Here is a 22123-nt window from a genome sequence, read left to right as displayed (position 1 = left end):
ATGTTCCTTTAAGGTTCAGTTAGAATTTTTATTACTCCTAATTATTAAAAATGTGGGCATGTACCGTAGCTGAGAAAATCTCATTAACTTTTGTGAGCTCCCCACCAACGCCTTCTTTTCCCCACTTTCCCCTTATTTTTAAAATTTTCTTAAAGCTGCAAACCACAGTGAGCTTATATCTGGAGTTTTCAGAAAAGATCTTGCTGCTGGGCTTGGGGGCTATATTCTTTGGGAAGGAGAGTTCAGTTCAGTTTCATAGACATTTATTGAGTACCTGATGTATGCCATTTAGTTGGGTGTGGTTTTTCTTGGCCCAGGAGAACTTGGCTGGGCTCTAGGGATGAAAGAGCAGCTGAGGATCTACAAGGGGAGAGAAGAGTATATGTTCATTTAAAGGATATTTATTGAGCACTTATTATGTGACAGAATAGTCTAGACCCAGAGATAGAGCAGTGAACAAAACAGGAATCCTTACCCTCGGGGAGCTTGTGTTCTATTCTAGTTAGGTGAGGACAGATAATAAACAAAGCAAAGTCACCTATGTAGCAGGTTAGATAGTAGTAAGTACTGTGGGGAAATGTAAGGTGGAAGAGGGAGATCGGAACAGCCTGGAATAGGAGGAGGGGTTGAATTTTTAATGAGATGGTCAGAGAAGGCCTCACTAAGAAGGTGACATTTGAGCAAAGACCTAGAGGAGATGAGGAAGTGAGCCATGTGGATACTCAGGGGAAAAACTTTCTGGGCAGAGGGACCAGCATGTGCAAAGTTCCTGAGGTCAACATGTGCCTGGCATGTTTGAAGAAAAGGAAGGAGGTCCTTGTGGCTGGAACAGAGCAAGCTAGAAGGCAGTAGTTGGAGATGAGATCAGAGGGGCAACAGGAAGCAGATCAAGTCGGGGTGGGGGGTTGGTAGTTCTCAAACTTGCCTACACATTCAACTCCTCTGGGAGCTTTAAAATAATCCTGATACCAGGCTCTACCCTAGACCAATTGGGCAAGAGTTTCCAGAGGTGGAACTCAGTGCCCATGTTGTTTAGAGTTCTCAGGTGATTCCCATGCACAGCCCAGGTTAAGAATTGCAGAGAAGGGCTCTGTTAACTGTTGCAAGGTATGTGACTTTTACCCTGTGTCGGGCTCCATGGGAAGAGAGCCACATGGAGAGAGACATAGAGTGAGGTCTGGAAGGGTCCCAACCTCAGGAGCTTCTGTCCCTGTGGAGTTGGGGGTGCAGCACCCTCCCAACATGTGGATGTGCTCACCAACCTGGATGCTCTCTGAATTCCATATTTTAGGGATTTTTATGGAGGCATCATTACGTAGGCATGATTGATTATTAACTTATTTTCCAGCCTCTCCCCTCTCTCCAGAGAATGGGGGGTAGGACTGAAAGTCCCAAACTTCTAATCATGGCTTGGTCTTTCTGGTGACCAACCCTCATTCAGGAGCCTGCCAAGAATCTTCCTCATTAGATCAAAAGATACTCTGACCTGGGCAGAAGACCTAAATAGACATTTCTCCGAAGAAGACATACAGATGGCCAACAGGCACAGGACAGATGCTCAACATAGCTAATCATTAGAGAAATGCAAATCAAAACTAAAATGAGGTATCACCTCACACCAGTCAGAATGGCCATCATCAAAAAGTCTATAAATAATGAATGCTGGAGAGGGTGTGGAGAAAAGGGAACCCTCCTACACTGTTGGTGGGAATGTAAATTGGTGCAGCCACTATGGAGAACAGTATGGAGGTTCCTTAAAAAACTAAAAATAGAACTACCATATGACCCAGCAATCCCACCCCTGGGCATACATCTGGAAAAGATGAAAACTCTAATTCAAAAAGATACATGCATCCTGATGTTCATAGCAGCACTATTTATGGTAGTCAAGTAATGGAAGCAATCTAAACGTCCATCGACAGATGAATGGATAAAAAGATGTGGTGTGTCTATATATATATCTACACACACATATATATATGAATGAAGTAATGCCATTTGCAGCAACATGGATGGACCTAGAGATTATCATACTAAGTGAAATAAGTCAGAGAAAGACAGATATCATATGATATCACTTATATGTGAAATCTAAAAAAAAATACAAATGAAGTTATTTATAAAACAGAAATAGATTCACAGACATAGAAAACAAATGTATGGTTACCAAAGGGGAAAGAGGGGGGAGGGATAAATTAGGAGTTTAGGATTAACAGATACACACTACTATATATAAAATAGATAAACAACAAGGGCCTACTGTATAGCACAGGGAACTATATTCAATATTTTATAATAACCTATAATGGAAAAGAATCTGAAAAAGAATAGATATATACATATATGTATAATTAAATCACTTTACTGTACACCTGAAACTAACACAACATTGTAAATCAACTATAATTCAATAAAAAGTTATCTGTTTTGAGAAAAAAAGAGATACTCCGATCACCCAGGAAATTCCAAAGGATTTGGGACCTCTGTGTCAGACACTCCTTTCACTCAGTAAATTACAAAGGATTTAGGGGCTATGGGTCAAAGACTAAATAAATATTGTCAGGAACTGGAGGCAGAGAACAATGTATGTATTTCTTACTATTTCACAGTATTATTATTAGTCTAAGACTAATAATAAATATTGTCAGGAACTGGGGGCAGAGATCAATATATGTATTTCTTACTATTTCATAGTATTATTATTAGTCTCCATTTTACAGAAGAGGAAACTGAGGCGCAGAGAGATTATGTAATCTGCCCAAGGTCACTAGTGGCAGAAGTGGGATTTGAACTCAGGCCGTCTGGCAATAGAATTTGCGCTTGTAACCGTCACTGTGTTTCACTGCCTTGAGGTGCCCATTTGTGTCATTCTAGTGGGGATGGGGCCTGCTTTAACAATGTATAGCATGGAGCTGATTGGCCTATCTGGTTCAGGAAGTGGAAAAATTGTTTTAGTGAACCTCAAACCTGTTACCAGGGCATAGAGTGAAACCTCAGCTATGGCAAATGTTGGGTTTTAGAGCAAGGTGGGTAGGGGTACAGGGAGCATCTGGAGAGGAAGCCCCATGCTGAGGACGGTCTCTAGAAGAATCACACCAGGTGTACCTTGCTTCAGTCCCAGCTCCTGTGACTTTCCTCCTTTTACTTCCTGTTTGCCCTTGGGGATTTCTGCCCCTGGAGGCATCCTTGGATTCTGCACTCTGCTCTCTGTATTCTTGACTTTGCCAAGTTCTAACCCTGATGCTATGCTCCTTGGCTTCATTCCTGGACCAGAAAGTGGGTGTCCCAAATTCTGCCCCACCCTCCCTTCCATCACCTCTGGCTGGGCCCTTATTTTGTCTCCTTTCTTGGTAATCTGACCACCTTGTCTTCTGGCTGAGAGAGGGCCAAAGTGTGCTCAGTGCCTTATACACAGGACAAGAGGTAACTAGAAGGAAAAAAAAATCCATCCAACTGGTTGCTAGGTAGTCTTCATTAGTTTATTCACCCAATAAATATTTATTGAGCACCAAGTGTGTGCCAGATACCCAGTAAAGCGTCAGACAGGGAAACCTCAAGGAGCTTACACTGTAGTGGGATCCAGAGTGGAAGGTGATGGTATCAGAAGGCAAGTGACCAGAAAACTTGCAGAGGATCTCCTGCCTCCTTGGGAAGGAGTCATCCATGCAAGTTTCTAGTAAGTCAGGGACTGCACTTGACACCCACGGAAGCCCAGTCCTCCTGGGGCCTCTGCTCAGGGAAGCAGCACCTGGAGGTTGATGTCTGCAAGGAGCCTCCCTTTACCAGTTTTGGCCACCCTCCCCTGGAAATGGAAGTCATCTCAGGTGGCCTTGGCTTGAAGCAGGATTTCGGTTCTCCAGCCAGAGGCTGAAGTTTGGCCGCGGCAGTGAGAGCGCTGAATCCTAGCCATTAGACCACCAGGGACCAGTGGCCAGTGACAAAGCTCTGGCCCATCAGCTTTGTAGAAATAAACTTCTACAAAGAGACGGAAAGTAGTGAAACAAGTAAGTGTTTATTAGGAGGAAAAAAAGAGTACGTGTGATTGGCACACATGGGTGGACTCAGAGAGAGGGTAGCACCCTCGTGGTAGTTTGAATCACTTATATGGGGCATTTCTTCTGGGTTTCCTTCGGCAGTGATCTTGCTTTGCCTGGTTCTGAGTCCTTATTTGGTTTACGTGAGGGTCGTCCCATGTGCACGCGCCCATCTCTTAGCCAAGATGGATTCTAGCGAAGAAGCCTATGGATAGGTTGACATCACTCCCTTTTTGACCTTCAAGGATCTTTTCTGCGCATGTGTAGTCGGGAAGGTCTCCTTGACCTCAAGAATGAGAAATATGTGGTCTCTATCTTTTATCTGGGCAGGGCTCAGCTCCTCTCTGGCTCTGGCTATTTTGGAGTATCTGTCCACAGGGAACAAGCTCCAGCGGCTCAGCCTGAGGCCCATCTATCTCCTGCCTCAGAAGGACATGGGAACTGGAAATGCCACAGTTTCATTAGCCTCATCTGGGGTCTTTGATCCATGCAGAGAGAGGACGTATTTCCTCCGGGCACCAGGACACTTGGCTTTCGGGGAAGTCAAAGTGCCATTCATTCTTCCTGCATTATTGTAATAAGAGAACAGAGCAGGCCCCTTGGCCATCCAGGTGGGAAGACCCAGGGGAGACAGGACAGTGGTTGCCTCTTCTGGTGAGCCTCCTAGACCTCACCCCACGTGAAGCCTTTTGCCACATCTGGACAGGGGTTTGCCTTCTTGCTTCCTGGGGTGAAAGACACCGGGGCCTCAGGATCGAAGGGGAGAAAGTCTGCATCTCAGTCTGGCTGGACTTTACTCCATCCCTCATGTCCCCAGATACAAGCTCCAAACATCCCCATGGCTTTCTCTATGTCCCTCCTCCTGCCTCCCAGTGTCCCACCTGCTCCTTCCTATCTGTAGCCTCCAAAATAACCTCCCAGAGGCAAAAAGAGAAGAAGGGAAAGACAAGTCTTGATTGGGGTGTGGACTACATATTTGTCAAAACGCATCGAACTACACACTTAAGATCTGTGCATTTCACTGCATATAAATTAAACATCAACTTTTTGAAAAATTATGGTGTGAGAAAGAGATCAAGGAAGTCCTTTGCCTGTGGGATGGAGAGGGAGGATGGAGGTGACATCTTTAGGGAGGTCACTGAGAAAATGGGTTGTGATTGTGGGGAAGGAGGATCGTGGAGGGCTAAAGCAAGCTTGCCAGATCAGGACAGGAAGGTAAGGGTGGGCCTCCCACGCCAGTGATGGCGGGTGGGGTAGTTAGCATATTGGTACTCACCAGCTCCGCAGCAGCCGGTGCCTGCCTTATTCTTTCCTGCAGGCAGTGGGTATTATTTCCATACAGGGGCCACTAATCTAGTGGGCATTGGGTATGGGTAGGAAAAGGAGGGGCTCGTGGGCTCCGGCTTCAGGGCTGTCACATTGCCATGGCAACTCTATGGCCTACCTCTAAGGTAGCTCAGGGCAGAGCCTCCAGCAGGTATTGCTTCCTGCCTCTTGCTGGCAGATCCTCAGAGGCCCCTGAGCCATCAGTAATGATGTTGCCTTTCTTGCCAGCATCCCCTGAGGTCCACATCCCTCCCAGGAGTGAGGGTGGACTGGCTCTTGGGTTGACTGGTAGGTTAAGGCCTGGGGCTGAGGCACAAGGGGCTGGTAAAGGGGATTGGACTATTTTCTGCAGCCCCAGGTGGGAGCAACTGGGGCAGATCCACACATACCCACCCACAAAGGAGCCCTGGGTCCTGAGCTGGAGAGACCCTGTGTGAACATCCAAGTGGAAAGAAGCAGGATGAGATTATAGAAGAGAAAGAATGCAGCCTGGAGCCAGGGCTCTGGGTCCCCCTAGGAGCAGGTTAGGGTCCATCCAAGGTGGCTGTGGGTATTTGCTGCCACCACTATGAGGATGGTCACCAGGTTTGTGTGTATGGATCGGGGGGCCATGGGGTCTTCATGGTGCAGCCTCTAGACAGGCATCTGAGATCTCTGGACTTTGGGTGTCAACAGTGCTGGCTTCGTGAGTGTGTATGGCAGGCAGGATAATGGCCTTCCAAGGGTGTCCACGTCCTAATCTCTGGAACCTGTGAATATGGAATGTTACATGGCAAAGGAGAATAAAGGTTGCAGGTGGAATTAAGGTTGCTAATCAGCTGAGTAAAATAAGGAGATCATCCTGAATTATCTGGTTGGACCCAATGTAATCACAGGGCACTTGAAAGTGGAAGAATAAGCCAGAGAGATGGCTATGTGAGAAGGACTCAACCAGCCATTGCTGTCTTTGAAGATGGAAAAGAGCCATGAATGTGGGCAGCCTTTAGATACTGGAAAAGGCAAGAACAGTATCTCACAGATTATCACCTAGAACCTACAGAAAGGAATGCAGTTCTGCTGATACTTTGATTTTAGCCCAGTGAGACCTTTGCCAAACTTCTGGCCTCCAGAACCAGAAGATAACAAATTTGTGTCATTTGAAGTCACCAAGTTTGCAGAACTTGTTTACAGCGGCAGTATTAGTATCAGGACACTATACAGTGGCCCCTTTTGCACAGGATCCTGAGAAGGCTAGAAGGGCTCTGCACTTGGTTTAATGATCTGCTGTTGCTGTGGTAAAATTCTTAATAATTTTTCAACAGGGGCCACCATATTTTCCTTTTGCACTGAGCCCCACAAGTTATATATCTGGTCCTGGCAGGGAAGGGGGGTGGTTTCAGGTGAGGAGCTGGGACATGATTGCTGGATCATCTGGGGGTTGCTACGCTGGGGCTAAGGATTTACACCAAGAGCCACCACTTGCTCACTTATGTGGCAGGCACTGTGCAAACTGCTTAATGTCTATGTTGTCCTTTAACTTTATCCTCTCGTCTCTCTGGGGTAGTTATTATTATTTCCATTTTATATAGGAGAATACTGAATATTTGCAAGGTTAAGAAACTTGGTCAAGCTCCCAGCAGTGGCATGTGGCAGAGCCAGTATTTTTACCTGGGTCTGTGTCTCCAGGACACTACTCAGGCCCCTTGCCCCGCCCTGCCTAGGGGAGCTTTTCTAGTTTGGGATTTTGGCTCTGTGGAGATGACCCAGAAGTCTTTGAAAGATGAGACTTCCATGAGGGCAGCCTCAGGACAAAGGGGATAAAATCAACACCCTGGGTAATGGTTCTGCTGTTGCATCAAAAATGCTGACTACACAAACACAGGGAGAAATACTTCTTAACTGGAGCAATCTGGGAAAATGCTTCTGGATCCTAGTTAATGAAACACATTATGGGCCAATAGTATCACATAGTTGTTCTTAAAGCTGATGTAATCTTGAGCTGTATTAACGTCTTAAAATGAGGAGGCAATAGTTTTGTTTTACTCGGATCACAACTGCAGAATTGGATTTTATGGGATATAGAGAAAGTGGCATATGTTTAGAGGAGAACGACTCAGGAGAAAAACTGAGTAACCTGACAAACTGCTGAAGTTTTTGCTAGATTACAGAGTGATATGTAGAACCCAATTCCCTGGGATCCAAGGCCAGGTCTGTCACTTACAAAGCTGGTTGACCTCCAGCAAGTTACCTAGCCTCTCTGTGTCTTGGTTTTCCTATCTGTAAATTAGAGATGGTAATACAAAGATTGAATGTGTACTATACATAGAGCTCTTAGAACATTGCCTGACATCATAGTAACTGCTATTTAACTTTTTGCTACTTTTTATCTGGGTCTCTGATTTGTAAAAGAGATGGCCTGGGGGACATGGTCATGACTTTAAGTACCAGAAGGACCACAAAGTAGACAAGGAGCCACACGGGACAGGCCTTCCACCCTGGCACTGGGTGAGGGGGGCCAGGTAGGCAGTGTAGGGCAGAGTGATTTCTCCCCAGCCCCAGAGTGCTGGGCATCAGAGGCCGGAGCAAGGCTCTGCTGGAGAGCAAAGATGCCCCATCCTCCTTTTTCCCACCTGTCGGGCCTGCCTTCCCCTACCCCACGTTCCTCAGCTCTCCTTGCCACTGGCCTGGCCTGCTCACCCACAAACTTCCCACAAGGAGATGCTCGGTCCCTTGTGTGATTTTTCCACCAGAGCCAGCTGACTTTTATTCCCTGGGGGGCTGTCCATGTAGTCCCAGGGACCCCATTTTCCCTGGATTTCTAATAAGATGTTTTAGGAACAAATGGTCAACCTGCTTCCCGTTGGCTGTTTACATTTTAATTGATTCATTTCCCTCTTGTTCCACTTACAATCTACATTTGACATAGAAGATCCTTTCACTAAATCAACAGAGTCCCCTGAAAGGATGTTAGTAGAACTTCTGCCTCTGGATGAAAGCTGGACATTTTGATGATCACATCTACTTAGAAGTTTACCTGTAGTGATTCCGGTGTCAGATGCTCTTCCAGGATCAGGCTGTGGCCCATTTCTTTTGCCTTGCAGACTGTTAAAACTCCTGTTCTCAGGTGTCCATTGTCTCCTCCACATCTGAGCCAGACGTGGCCTCCTGCCAGGCCCCCGAAGCCCCTGACTACACTAGGTAGCGCCACTAGCTCCATGCACACCCTCTGGCTTATTGGATGATCTGGGCTTATTGCTGTGGTCAGGCAGGGAGTATGTGTTCAACTCCATGATTCCCATTCTGTCAGGCCGCAGTGGGATTCCCACCCACAACGCTTTCCCGGGCCTGCATTCATTCCACTGTTTGCTATTCGAGCATTTATTCATTTGTTCGTTCATCCAGATACCCGGTGCTTTCTGAGTTTGTACTCTGTGCTGGACACTGTGTGAGGCACAAAGGGGACCTGGTGAGCAAAGCAGATATGATCTTGACCTCATGCAGCTTATGGTCGAGTGGAGACACTGACGTCTGTTAAATAACCACGTAAAAACACATTGCCATAGCATATAAGAAAAACGAAGGAGGCTGTGAGAGTCTAACAGGGGGATCCGATCCCAATCCAGGAAGTGCAGTGGGTCTTTCTTTGCTGGGGTAGGTGTGCTCTCATGGAGGAAGGCACTGAACTCACTCAGATGACCACAGATGGCTGGGATTCTTTGCAGGCCAGTGTCTACACAGTCACATAATCACACCAGCGGAAGCCACGTATCCAGGCTCTGGAGGAGGGCAGCGTGGCTCAGGACATCCTGGACAGGCTCGAGTCTGCATCCTCTCTGTTCATCTCTTAGAGTGCCGTGTCTCTAACAGTGACTGTCCACATCTGCAGCTCACTCAGTGACAGTGTTCTGTTTCCTCCCCCATCATTTCTGCTTCTGTCTTCTTAGGGTACCTCATGTTCAACCTCCCCATGAGAAAGGGCTTGATAGGGTTGCTGGTCCTTCTTCAATATTATGAGATCCGGCTATAAGAGCTCCTGGGCTAGACTGCTCTGTACACTGACCGCCAGCCCATCGATAGCTACTTGGGGCTCAGGAAGCAGTCTCTGGTCCCATGAGTTGTGGGCGGAATGGTGAGGCCACCTGGCAGAGGACACAGACAGCTTCATACAAGGAGTATATATGGGGAGGGTTTATCTCAATGGGAGCAATGGGACAGGAAGACAATTTTAGGCTTCGCATGCCCAGTAGTATTTTATCATGTTAGTCCACATCATCCTACTAGACACACTACATCTGCCCCATCTTTCATCAGAGTTGACCTGGAGTGACTTCCATTTTGCCCCTCCCTCCACCAGGTCTTTGGGTTATCACAACAACACCAGTGTCTGGACAGATGAATCTCTGGGTGGGTGTGGAAAGAAGGTACAGACCCTAGTTTAACAGGAACTATGAGTACTGGCTTTGGAGGCAAATGAGCCCAGGTGTAAGCCCTGGAAGATAACTTACTGCCTCAGCCCTATTTCCCTCATCTGTAAAATGGGGATAAAATGTTTACTATATAAGACTGTAGGAAGGAATAAAGTTCAGAGGGGGCAAAAAAGACTAAAAACATCCGTATATCTCTTAGCATGGTTTATGGCAAATCATAAGCACTCAGTAAACGGAAATTAGTACTATTGTTACTTCCAGATATTCTGTGAGGAGTCCCTGGGCAGTAGGGGTAGGTATACCGTGCAGTCTCTGAGCTCCAGAGGTTGTGGTGATAGAGATGCCAGGCACAGGGAGTGGCAATCTTGACTGCACTCATGCCCAGTGAGAACCCCCATATTGCCCTCATCCTCGGCTCTCATTAAGCCCAACAGACGGGTCGCTGGCAGGCTGGGAGCCTATCTAATCTGGAAAGTTCTGGAAGAAGCCAGAAGTGTACCCAAGTGAGGCCAGAGGGGGATCAAGCAAGTCCTGTGGGTACAGGTAGAAGGGTGGAGGCTGGAGTGAGGACACAGATAGCCGTAAAGGACAAGAAAGCACTGCTGATCCCAGGGTTTATGCTCTAGGTGGTTAATGGTGCAGCTGAACCCTTGTGTGCTGACCATGGGTACAGGGTAGAGCCTCTCTAGGAGAAACCTGGGAAGAAAGAGGGGCTTCAGGCACTCAGGGGAGTGGGTACCTGGGAGTGTCATCTTCTCTCTGTTTGGTCCAGGCCAGTCCCTCCTCCACTCCCAGAATCCAGGCATAGTTGCACCTGGTTCCCTGTACACATTGGCCGGCAGACCACAGCTCACATTCTACTTTGATCTGCGCTCCGGAAGAGGTCAAGCAGCCTCCATGAGTCATGCTCTGATGGACCGGGAGCTCGTAGATTTGCTGAACTCACAGGGAGGGGAGAATCCATCGGTCCAATATGGGGGTGTCTGGCTACTGCCCTGGGCGGTACCCAGTGGCAGGGCGCCTGGCTCGGCCTTCCTTAGTCTGCCACTGCTTCCCTGCCTCTCGCAGGTAGTGGCAGCGCTAAGGATTTTGATATAAACTTGCCTCATCAACAGCTCCAAACCATGTCAGGGAGCTCTGCTGGGAGGCTCCCTACATAGCCGCTTCCATACCCACACCACCTCTGTGTGCAGAGATGGATGTAGTTGACTTTGTCATGACCATCAGTCCCGGCTTATTAGACAGCCATGGTACTCCCCTCTCAGAAATGCCTTGATTTTATCTCTAGTGGAAAATGGCTCAACTTTGAACAAGAATAAAATAAAAAGGGAACTTTTATGGTTAATTTTACAAGAGAGTGTACCTCTTCTCAAAATGTGTAAGGGACCGGTCTGGTACAGTCAGGCTTTCTCAAGGAGCACAAATAAGGAAGGGCCAGTTACACCTGGTGGCTCCTCTGATTCTCACATCCCCTGGCCCTTCTCTGGAGAGGCGAGCGGAGAAGGGGAGGACAGAGGCAGACACCAGAGCAGGTGCGGACGGCAGGCTCTGGGAGCAAAGGCTGTGCTGGCCAGACCCAGGAGGATGCAGGTGCTGGGGGAGAACATCTCAGTGTGTGAATATGAGAGGCACAGCCCTCGGGCAGAGGCTGGTGCTGGTTTGTGGGTGAAGTGGCCGGACTCGGGAACAGAATTGCTGGGCTCGGGTCTGGAACAGCCCTCTTGGACATGTGTTTCTTTGGAAGGCCTTGGGCTGCCCCGCTGCAGGCAGGCTTCTGTCCTGAGTTCAGTATCCGGCAGTGATGATGGTGAGTGTGACCGGCAGGTATGCAGACATCTCACCTGACGTGCTGTTCTTCTTCCCTCTTTTGGCCTCTCCTCTCAGCCATGTAAGTTCTGCTTTGATGTTGAAACAAAGGTAGCAATCATACTGTGTGAATGTGTGTGTGTTGGGGACTTTGAAAAGGATGCTATCAGTTTATTCAAGAGATGCAGGCAGAATGCCTGCTGATGGCCAGGAACAGTGCCGGGCAGAGGACATGCAGTCATGAGCAAGATCTGCCCCTACCATCAGGAAGCTGTGGTCTAGTCATAGGATGACCAGCCCATCCCAGTGTGCTTGGGACTCTCAGTGTTGAAACTGGGAGAGGGCAGACCAGGATGAGTTGGTCACCGTGCCTAGTCACAACAGTGGTAAGGGGATGTATGCGTCTTGTGGCATTTGGTGACGACCAGGCACTGGCTAGGAGGGAAGTTTGCAAACTGTTTCTTTAGTGAGACATCTTCCATTCACCACATGTGAGATAGAAGATCCTGAACTGTACAGAGAAGACACCTCTGATCATTGCTTCTACCTCCCTTAATCTGTGACAAGATATGGAGAGCAGGGAAGTGGCTTGCCCAGGATTACGCAGCAAGTCGGGGCACAGCTGGGTCAGCATCTGGGTGACCCCTCCCCTGCAATGTTCTCTTCCTATAAACTATCCCGCCTCGTCTTTCTTAACCTGCCTACCCTTCACCTGCCTGCTCACGCAGACCCAGGTTTAGGTTAGATGCCATGAGGTGTGGAGAAAAAACACCGTGGCTGTTCCTGGGAGGGCCCTGAGTGGCTCCCAGGGCAGAAGGGGAAGAAGGAAGGATTTAAGGAGGTCAGGACGTTTGGCCTGGAGGGATCACATAATTACAGTGCAAAGGAACTGAGAGCCTGCTGGAGACTGAAAGTGAGCAATTGGGGCCACATATCCAGGGGAGGGAGGGTGGAAGAGGAGGGGCCTGCTGGTGGGAGAGGACCTGACTCTCCTTCAGAGGGAGGAGGCTTGTATGAAAGGAGCGTGCTGAGATCAGTGGCACGCATGTGAAATTTAGGCCTTATGCAGGCATATCTTGTCTTATTGTATTTCACTTTACTGCACTTCGCAGATACTGCATTTTCTACACATTGAAGGTTTGTGTTGTCATATGATGGTTAGCATTTTTTAGCAATAAAATATTTTTAATTAAGGCGTGTACATTGGGTTTTTTTGGACATAATGCTATTGTACACTTAATACACTACAGTGTAGTAGAAACATAATTTTAAATGCACTGGGAAACCAAAACATTTATGTGACTCACTGTATTGCAACATTTGCCTTATTTCAGTGGTCTGGAACCGAACCCGCAATATCTCCGAAGTATGCATGGATAAACTAAATAAACCTGTTAGTTTTGTTCAATTCCAAAAACCTACTATATGCCACACCCTGGCTTAAGGTTGGGAGCTAGCACAGTAGCAAAATAAAGTCCCTGCTCTCAGGGAGGGTCATTATAGTAGAGGGAGATGGGCAATAAACACACACAAATGTGATGCACTCTCCTAGGTGTTCTGTTCTAAAGGGCTGTTAAGTAACGACCTTGTTCGAAAGAGTCTTTCATGCGAACATAGTGATCAGCAGAGTTTAGCTTGTAAAACAAATGTAACATTTCCACTCTGCTTGCAGAAAGATCATCAGGAGGCAGATCCTAGACACAGCAGCTGCTCAAGCCATCAGGACGGCCGTGGCCGTTACTGGGAGACATTCAACTTGGTCTCCTTGGAAGGCGGAAATGGAGTGGTTAGGCTGAGAATTAAGAAGGGAAGAGAGGAGGAGAAGGCAGTTCACCCCTAACTCTGGAAAAGACTTGAGAACCACCTGAAGCTTCAGATAGTGAGGCTCTGAGAACTCAGAGGAAACCCCTGGAGAAGTGGGGACAGACGTAGGGTCCCAGTCTTCATGCTGGTGGAGTTGGTGGGGCGGACAGTGAACTGACAGTGTACTGATATATTGACCTTATTAGGAGCTGTTCATTATACTTTCATAAAAGAAAAATAAAGATCATGTGCTAGTAGTCTGACCATATAAAGGATTATTTTTAAACTGCAGTTAGCAAGTAGGTTGTATGTTAATACTTCTGTCAGTCTCCATGCTTAAGGAAAGGCCAGCTGCTGGTCTTGATAACCATAAATAAGCACTAACCAGGAGAATTATTTGACTGTTAACCAGCAACCTTTTAATTTCTGTTATAACAGTACTATTCACAACAACAAAAAAGTTTTTGGAAAGGGTCTGTTGAGCTTAAGGAGTCATTCCAGTCTTTCTCCTTCATTTAAGTCCCTCCCTCCACCTCCTCATCTCCTTCTGCCCTTTGCTGCAGTTCCATGAGCTGGTTCCCTCCATCACCTCCTCTCTAGTCACAGCACTGTGTTCCCTTCGCCCCACTGGGCCTTTGCACAGCTCACTGTGGTGTGCCATGTGAGTTTCTGATCAGACCTCTCCCCTCACAGAGCCCTTCCCTAACCACTCCTTCTAGAACAGCTGCCAGGGCACCACGCTATCTGCTGACACCGCATTACTTTTCATCTCAGCACTTATATAAAGTTGTATCATTTGTTTGCTTCCATGTTCGCCTGCTTGCCTCATCAAAGCATAAGCTCCATGAGGAAAGGCACTTTGTCCACGTCCTGCTGTACCCTCAATGCAGTACCTATCCCATGGAAGAAACTCAATAAATATCTATTCCATTAAATACAACAATGAATGAATTCTACACCAATCTGTTAACCTGATGGCTTTACTCAAATTCTAAGTGTGAAGCAGATTTGGATAAAGGCTTGATTCTTTCACTTCCCCCACCTATCTTTGGTGAGAGAAAAGGAGAGCTGGAAATAGAATGGGAGAAGTTTCTGTAAATTTCTGGTAACCATAGAGACAGTGATTTTAGTTTATTAATCTCCTGCTCTTAAGCAGGCTGGGGCCCCACTGTGATTTCTCTAAAATTGCTCAGTGCTGGTTATCCTGCAGCCTTCCTCATTAAGGAAGAGCGGACCCGTTCCTATCCTGCAGCACTTTAATTACTGACGAGCAGAAGCCCTGCACTGTTATGCTCATTATTGCATGTTCTCACCTGGCTGCACCTCCCACTTTGGAGCAATGCAATATGGTCACCAGCCTTGAACCCCTGGAACCATCAGTGGCCTGATCAAACCTCTCCCTGGGAGCAGGCAGCCTCTTTTCTGAGCCCAGGACCTGGGACAGGGCTACAATTGCTGCTCTCTCCTTTCATTCAAGTGTCCTGAAGATGGGAGCTCAGTGCCTTCTGGAACAGTATTTAGTTTCAGCCAGAGAAGGGCACCAGCAATGATTTCCTACCCATAAAGGCAATGCTTGCAACGGAAGGAATTGACATGCCCTTGGGAACCATGGCACTTCTTATGGTCTGGCCTCTTGATGGGATCTGATTTTAGGGTTGCCTGTTCCTCTTCCCATGGAGAATGGCACGCAGACTTTTATGATTTTGCCTCCTGTCCTTTGGATAAGAGACCTCCAGATGGCTTTAGGGTTTCAATGGAGCTAGGGGGGAAATGGACAGTTAGAGGCAGTTTCTCCCCTGACCACTTCTCCCTGAAGGAAGCACCCTGGCGTAGATGTAAGAAGACCAGAGCTGAGATTCCATCTTGACAGCTGACACATGGCGGGGACCTAGCCTATCCAAGCCTCAGTGTCTGCACCTGTGAAATGAGGTTGGACTTGTCCTTCCCGTCCTCTAGTGTGTTGAGCCTCTGACTCTGGCTTCAACCTTTTCTGGAGGCTAAATCTCTGGGATAAGTGAGAGGTGAGAGAGGCCCCAGGCAGTGTGACTTCTGGAATGAGGCAGAGTGGATTCTGGCAGTAGGAGTCTCTGGAAGGAGACATATTTTTCTCCTGTGGCAGGTCATCTAAGGTCTGGCCTCACTTAGGCACTGGCTGCCATTTTGGAAAAACTAAGACTTTCTTTTGGTTGCATTTCCCATCCTACTGGATTTAGAAATATGGAGTCATTCTTCCAGTAAACACTCAGTGACTGCCTGCCGGGTTCCGGGCCCTGCGCTAACGGTACAACTGTTCAGTTGGGGGAGTCACTGACAAATTCAGACTCTGTAGTGGGGCAAACCGGTTTCAGTGGTTGAGGGCCTGTCTGCTGTACACTTAGGGCTTATCTTAAGTATATCAAGAAAAAGACCCTGGGAAGGATCTGGACTCCCGAGTCCTCCAGCAAAGCTGGAGCCAAGACATGGGCGGGCCGGCACCCGGGGGTGACCCCAGCCAAGTCAGTGACAGATCTAAGCGCCCGGCTGCTCTGCTTTCCAGGTGCCGCAACCTCTCTTTCCCCAGCAGCCTCCCAGAGGTGAGCGTCGTGTTCATCTTCGTCAACGAAGCACTCTCCGTGCTGCTGCGCTCCATCCGCTCGGCCATGGAGCGCACACCTCCGCACCTGCTCAAGGAGATCATCCTGGTGGACGACAACAGCAGTAACGGTGAGTGCCCGGCCCCCTGCCCCGTGCGGACATCTGAGCGGAGGGGCCAGCCTCTGTTCGGGGTTCTCGTTTTCTTGAGGCTCTCCACGGCTCTCCCTTCTCTTGGGAGGTTGCCTCAGAGAGGAGAGATTCATGATGGTCATCGCTCTGGAAGGTTCACTCCACAGTTGCACCCTCTCCACACTCCAGAGGGGCCTGGTCCCCAGGCTTTTCCTCACTGGCTGTCAACTCTCTCCCCCAACATCCTAGTGCAGTATGTTAAGATAGATAGCCGTGACCTCCACCCCCTCCACGTACACAGTGAACATTTCCAGTGACTCTTTTCTGTGAAACATCATTTCATTTTGCTGCATGCCTTGGCCTTTGCCTGGAAGCTTGTCCATTGGTGTTGGTGGTGATGATGGTGGAGGTGTTGATGGTGCCGGTGGTGGTGGCCGTAGTGGTGTTGATGGTGGGGATGGTAGAAGACGTACAATGCAACGACAGCAACAGAGCTGTTGAAAGTCTAGCCTCTTTTCTGGATGCCCTGTTCCTCGTTCCATCTGGCCCGAGCAAAGCCCCAGGTGGCCAGCAAGCCCTTGTTGAAGCCCTCATGTCACATCTCGCCCTCTCCAGCTGCTACCAGCTACCTCTTTCCCTTGGTGCATATTCCATGGCTTCTGATTCCTCCCACATATACCATCCCCATAATATTCTCCAAACTTAAAGACCATATACTGAGACAGTTTAAGAACCAGTGATCTTGGGCTTCCCTGGTGGCGCAGTGGTTAAGAATCCACCTGCCAATGCAGGGGACACGGGTTTGAGCCCTGGTCCGGGTAGATCCCACATGCCGCGGAGCAACTAAGCCCGTGAGCCACAACTACTGAGCTTGCGCTCTAGAGCCCAAGAGCCACAACTACTGAGCCCGCGAGCCACAACTACTGAAGCCCGCGTGCCTAGAGCCCATGCTCTGCAACAAGAGAAGCCACCGCAATGAGAAGCCTGCACACCACAACGAAGAGCAGCCCCCACTCGCCACAACTAGAGAAAGCCTGTGAGCAGCAACGAAGACCCACCGCAGCCAGAAATAAATAAATAAAATTAATTAATTAATTAAAAAAAAAAAAGAACCAGTGCTCTTGATAGGACCATTAATATGAATGTGCTATGAATAATGCATGACTTTAAAAAATAGACCGCTGGGTCACAGGATCACAGAGTCACTGGGCTTGTGTTATCTTTAACGTTTTCTCTGATGTCAGGTAGTAAATTTCCCAGTGAATCCCTTGCTGTAATGACAAGTTCAGATGAGCAATTTGTGTTTTGTTATCAATTAAAGCTGAAACGTATCAGATAACTGAAATATTTTTCATCTTAATAAGCAAATTTTCTTTTTCATTTTACTATCATGTAGAAGCGAGTGTAGAAGCGATGCTGTGAAGGGGATTTTAGAGCTTTCTGAAGGGCAGTGCTTATGAATCATTTAACTCTCATTGTTCCATGGACGTGAAGGAAGGAAGAGGCACCTAAGGGTGGCAGCAAAGAGGCAGTGTAGTTTTAAAGGTGATGGTCTATTGTGAGGGAGACCTCGAGCAGCTACCTCCCATCACCTTGCTTGGGTCCAAGGAGTGGAGAAAGCTCCCATTCCCCAGGGGATAACGCCACAACAGCTTGACTAGGCTGCCTGGGTACCCTACCTTGCTCTACCCGGGCCGGCTGGCCCCCCACCTCCTCCACTGTAAGGAGGCCGGGGATGGAAGAGCCATCCTTCCGAGGGTGATGGCATATCCCCCAAGCAACAGGCATCCCCAGGCGCCATCCCACTGCACCTCCTCACATCGCAAAAGAAAGAACGAAGCATCAGGAAGAAGGAAATCTTGAAGCCTTTCATTTCTGCCCCATGGTGAGAACTTTATCATGGCCCGAAGGAGGCCGTTTTGTCGTTCATTCATGTGGGAAAGAAGGGGAAAACTGAGACTGATTTTGAGAAATTTAGGTAAGGAAAGTGAGCCAGATATAGAGGATTTCGTATTCGAATTTAAACGGTTTGGACTTTATTTTGTAAATGGCGACAACCGTGAAAGTTTTTGGTAAGAGGAGTGATGCGGTCAGGGCTGGGCAATGAAGAGCTTTGGCTGCGGTTTTCATTACTATTGGGGGAAAGGGGTGTCCCGATGAAGGGAACTGGATGAGATGGCAGTTGCAGCAGTACAGGCAAGAAATCAAGGGCTCTGGAGCAGTGGTGGATGTGGGGTTGAGGCCGAGGCATGAGCCTGAGAGATGCCATAAAGGAAGCATCTACTGGGTCTCTTGACTAACAGGCTGTGGTCAGATGGGCCAAAAGAGGGCTGGTGAACGATGATTCAGCCTCAAGCCAGGGTGACTCAGAGGATGATGGTCATTCCCTGGATGGGGGGCAAGAGGAGCAGTGGGATGGGTGCAGTGTTCTTCATCAGGGATGGGGAGCTTTCAGACCCGAAGCTCTGGGAGGTATTGCAGCATCTTGACTGTGGTGGTGGTTACACAAGGCTGCACATGACAAAATTGCACAGAACTACATGCACACACCCAAGTGAGTGCCTACATTACTGGAGAGACCTGGAGAAGCTTTTCCATTGTGGCAACGTCAGTGTCGTCGTTTTGATATCGTACTACGGTTGTGTAAGATGCTAATGTTGGGAGAGGCTGGATGAAGGGTGCATGGGACCTCCTTGTGTATTTCTGTGTACTTTCCTGTGAATCTGTAATGACTTCAAAATATAAAGCTAAAACAAACAAAAGCCTTTCCCAGAAGATTCTAACCCAGTAGGTTTGAGGTGGGATCTGGCCGTCTCTCCTTTTAAGAGCATCCTTGATGATTCTGTTGCACAGCTCTGGTTGGGAACCTCTGGTTTAATGAATAGTATGCGGCATCGCTTTTGCACACGTTGAGTTCCAGTGCATGGTGTGAAGGGAAAGAACTCTGAAGTCTGAAGTCATGGGTTCTGGGATCCTCTCACTGTGGATGAGTGACCAGGGAGACATCCCTCAACCCTCAGAGTCTTAGTTTCTTCCTCTGTAAAGGGGGATGGTAATCCTTCCTAGCTTGCCTCACCTGCCTGACACGGTCAAGTGTGTGACTGTGAGTTGAGTGCTGTCAGCAGTACCCCTCCCCAGCCCCAGCTCCAGTCCTGGGAGCCTGCCTCACAGCTGGCCAACTGCACAGCCGGCGCTTGAGAGGTAAACACGGGGATGTGGATTTGGAGTCTTGTACACAGAGCAGCCGAAGCCATTGGCTGGGAGGAGAGGGTAGCAAAGAGAAGAGGGGAGAACAAAAAAAAAAAGAAGCCTGAGAGGATACTGACGTAAGAAGTTTAGGAGTTAGGAGGAAGAAGGTTAGCTGGTGAGAGACAGAGAGGGAAGAGCCGGGAGAATCTGGAGGGCGACACAGTCTCCTCGGACAAAGAGAATTTCAGGAACGAGTCATCTGTTTGAATGAGCCCACAGACAGGTGGAAGGACATGCAGTCTGGGAAGAAGCCATTAGATTTGGAAGGTGCAGATCACAGAAACCTTGGTGGGCAGGGTTGGGGATGGGGCCGCAGAAGCCAGATAAAGATGAAGAGCGGCTGGGAGGTAGATGTTTCCATCAGGGATTTTGACTGTGAAGGAGAATCGGGAGCTAAGGCAGGAGCTGGAGCAGTGTTTTCTACCAATTAACCAGAGTCTCCAGTCATGACCCAGGATGACACACCACTCACACCCATACACACACACGCGCAATTGAAACAAAACTTTTAAGAAACAATAGTTATTCTTATAATGTGCAGAGCGCTCTGATATGTTCTATTATAGATTGGTCTATGTTATTCGGTTCTATTTTGTTCTGTTGTATTGTGCTGTGTTGTGTTGTAGTTCTCTCTGTTTTGAAGGGCAGGTTGTTGTCAAGACTCTGACTGCACACTGAATCGCTTGGACCGCTTTTAAGAAAGCGAGGAGGGTCGTGCCTTAGCTCTGGTCATTTAATTGGTCTGGGGAGGGGGTGCCTGAGTTCTCTGAGTCCATGGTGGGGACAGGGCTTCTGAGGAGGGAGGAGAGGATGGGACCCAGGGCACAGAAACCAGGGAAGAAAGGTCCGGTCTTTCTCCCACTGGGGAGGAGCAGATGGGGGAGTAGGGAGGTCGCTGGAGGCAAAGGGGGGTTGGCCCCTGTGTGGATGGGCTGGGGAGGCGACCAGGAATGGGCATCTCCGAGACCAGCCTGTATTGAGCTCTCAAGAGGGGTGGCAGAGACACTGAGACTGCAGCTCTTGGAGGAAGTGAGCCATCTCTAGCCTTAGCCGAGGGCTGCCTGAGGGCCCAGCCTGGCCGGGAAGGCAGCTCCGGCCGTGTCCTTGACAGGCTCCCTCTGGGGCATCAGCCCGCTCAGCACAGGACTTTCATTCATTTCACGTCAGGCCCACTCAGCTCAGCTAACAAACATTCCTAGGGTGCCCAGCCTGGGCCAAGGGTGTGGAGGGAGTGACGGCTCAGATCCAGCCCCTGCCATCAGGGAGTCATGCGGAAAAAATGCAAAATGGGATGAAACTATTATAATAGGACTCGGTTTCCGGCCTCAGTTCTGCCACCTCCCGGCCATGGGTCTTTCACTTCGGTTTTCTTTCGTGCCCTGTGGGGACATCAGGCCTTGCCATGCCCTGTCTGCCCCGCGGTCTCTGAAGATACACGAGGTAATGGTGGTGAATGTGCCGTACGCAGCAAGGTTGGAAGGGTGCCCTAAGGGTGAGTTAAAATGAGAGAAATAAAAACAATAGCAACAACAATAGTAATAACAGCTGCCGTGCAGCCCCTAAAGGCAGCCCTGGCTTTTCTTGCCTCCCTAAAACAGTGCGCTGTGGTGGGAAGAGCACAGAATTGGCATTAGGCCATCTATTCAGTTCCAGCTCTTTCTAGCTTCTTGCCAGCTGTGTGTTCTTAACCTCTGTGAACCCTATTTTCCTTATCTATAGAATTGGGATGTATAATTCTTACCTCTGGGATTGTTTGGAGGCTTGAATGAGATAACGCATGATGGAAGGGACGCTGGTGTTTAAAACTCTAAATGAAGCCTGAGAACAGAGCTTTCAGGCTGTCTTCCAGGTGTCTGTCACAGCTTCTGTGTGCGCTGGTGCCTCGTGTTCCCCAAATCCCCCCGACTGTGGGCACCTTTGCTTAGGGATCAGGCCTGTGTTTTCACAAACACAAAAAAGGGGCAGTTAATCACTGCTTTCTTCATCCAAGCTGCTCGAGACCTTTATCTCCGTCTCAGAAGCCAAGGACTGAAGACTCTGCAGATGGTCCTTGTGTAGGACTCTCTGAGTCTCGGTCCTTTGCCTTCTTAGCAATTTCCTAAACAAGCTCCACTCTTTCAGGGGCTGGCGCCTGTGTAGGATGCTGTCACTCTGCTAAAGTGGTCTCAAACTCTCATGTTTGATCTTGCTTAAAAATAAGGAGAGTCATACCAGGTACATTCTTGCCTCAGGACATTTGCACTTGCTTCCCCCGCCTCTTGGAATGCTCTTACCCTCTGATATCTGTTCCTTTGCCTCTTCAAGCCTTTGTTCAAATGTTGCAAATGGCACCTTGTTAAAATGGCAGCCCTGACCCCGTCACTCCTCATCCCTTCCCTGCATCTTTTCCTCAACGGTATCTGTCGCCTTCTGATATACTGTACTCACTTGGTTACTCTCCCTTATTTATTTGTACATTTTCCCTCTACCAGTGTGTAAGTTCCATGAAGACAGGGACATTTGTTTTGTTCATTGCTGTATCTCCAGCACCTAGAATAGTGCCTGGTTCTTGTAGTTGTTCAATAAATATTGATTCAATGAAAGAATTCATGTTGATTCTGTAGGTCTGGGATAAGGCTTGGAATCAGCACTTTAATAAGCTTCCCAGAGCATTCTGGTGCAACGGGACAATCTCTGGGAATCACGGTTCTAATTGTTGTCCCCCATTGTCCAGCGTGCTGCAGCTGAGGAGCCCGGGACAGCAGGCACTTAAGCGCCCTCAGGGCTGGCCTCGGCAGCAGGCACTGCTGGGTGGAG

The 22123-nt window shown here is 48.5% G+C and overlaps 1 protein-coding gene across 3 annotated transcripts in view; it reads left to right on the top strand.

Annotated features, from left to right (window-relative positions):
- Nucleotides 1-22123, top strand: part of GALNT18 (polypeptide N-acetylgalactosaminyltransferase 18) — a 339857-nt gene that overhangs the window by 167979 nt on the left and 149755 nt on the right. For all 3 annotated transcript variants that reach the window (XM_059931141.1, XM_059931140.1, XM_059931139.1), the window contains exon 3: nucleotides 15912-16078. In XM_059931141.1, the coding sequence (XP_059787124.1) occupies nucleotides 15912-16078 (167 nt within the window). The remainder of the gene's footprint in view (nucleotides 1-15911; nucleotides 16079-22123) is intronic.

This window comes from Balaenoptera ricei, chromosome 8 (genome assembly GCF_028023285.1).
Source record: "Balaenoptera ricei isolate mBalRic1 chromosome 8, mBalRic1.hap2, whole genome shotgun sequence".
NCBI classification, from domain to species: Eukaryota; Metazoa; Chordata; class Mammalia; order Artiodactyla; family Balaenopteridae; genus Balaenoptera; species Balaenoptera ricei.
Note: the sequence above shows the minus strand (reverse complement) of the source record. Positions and strands in the feature narration are given on the sequence as shown.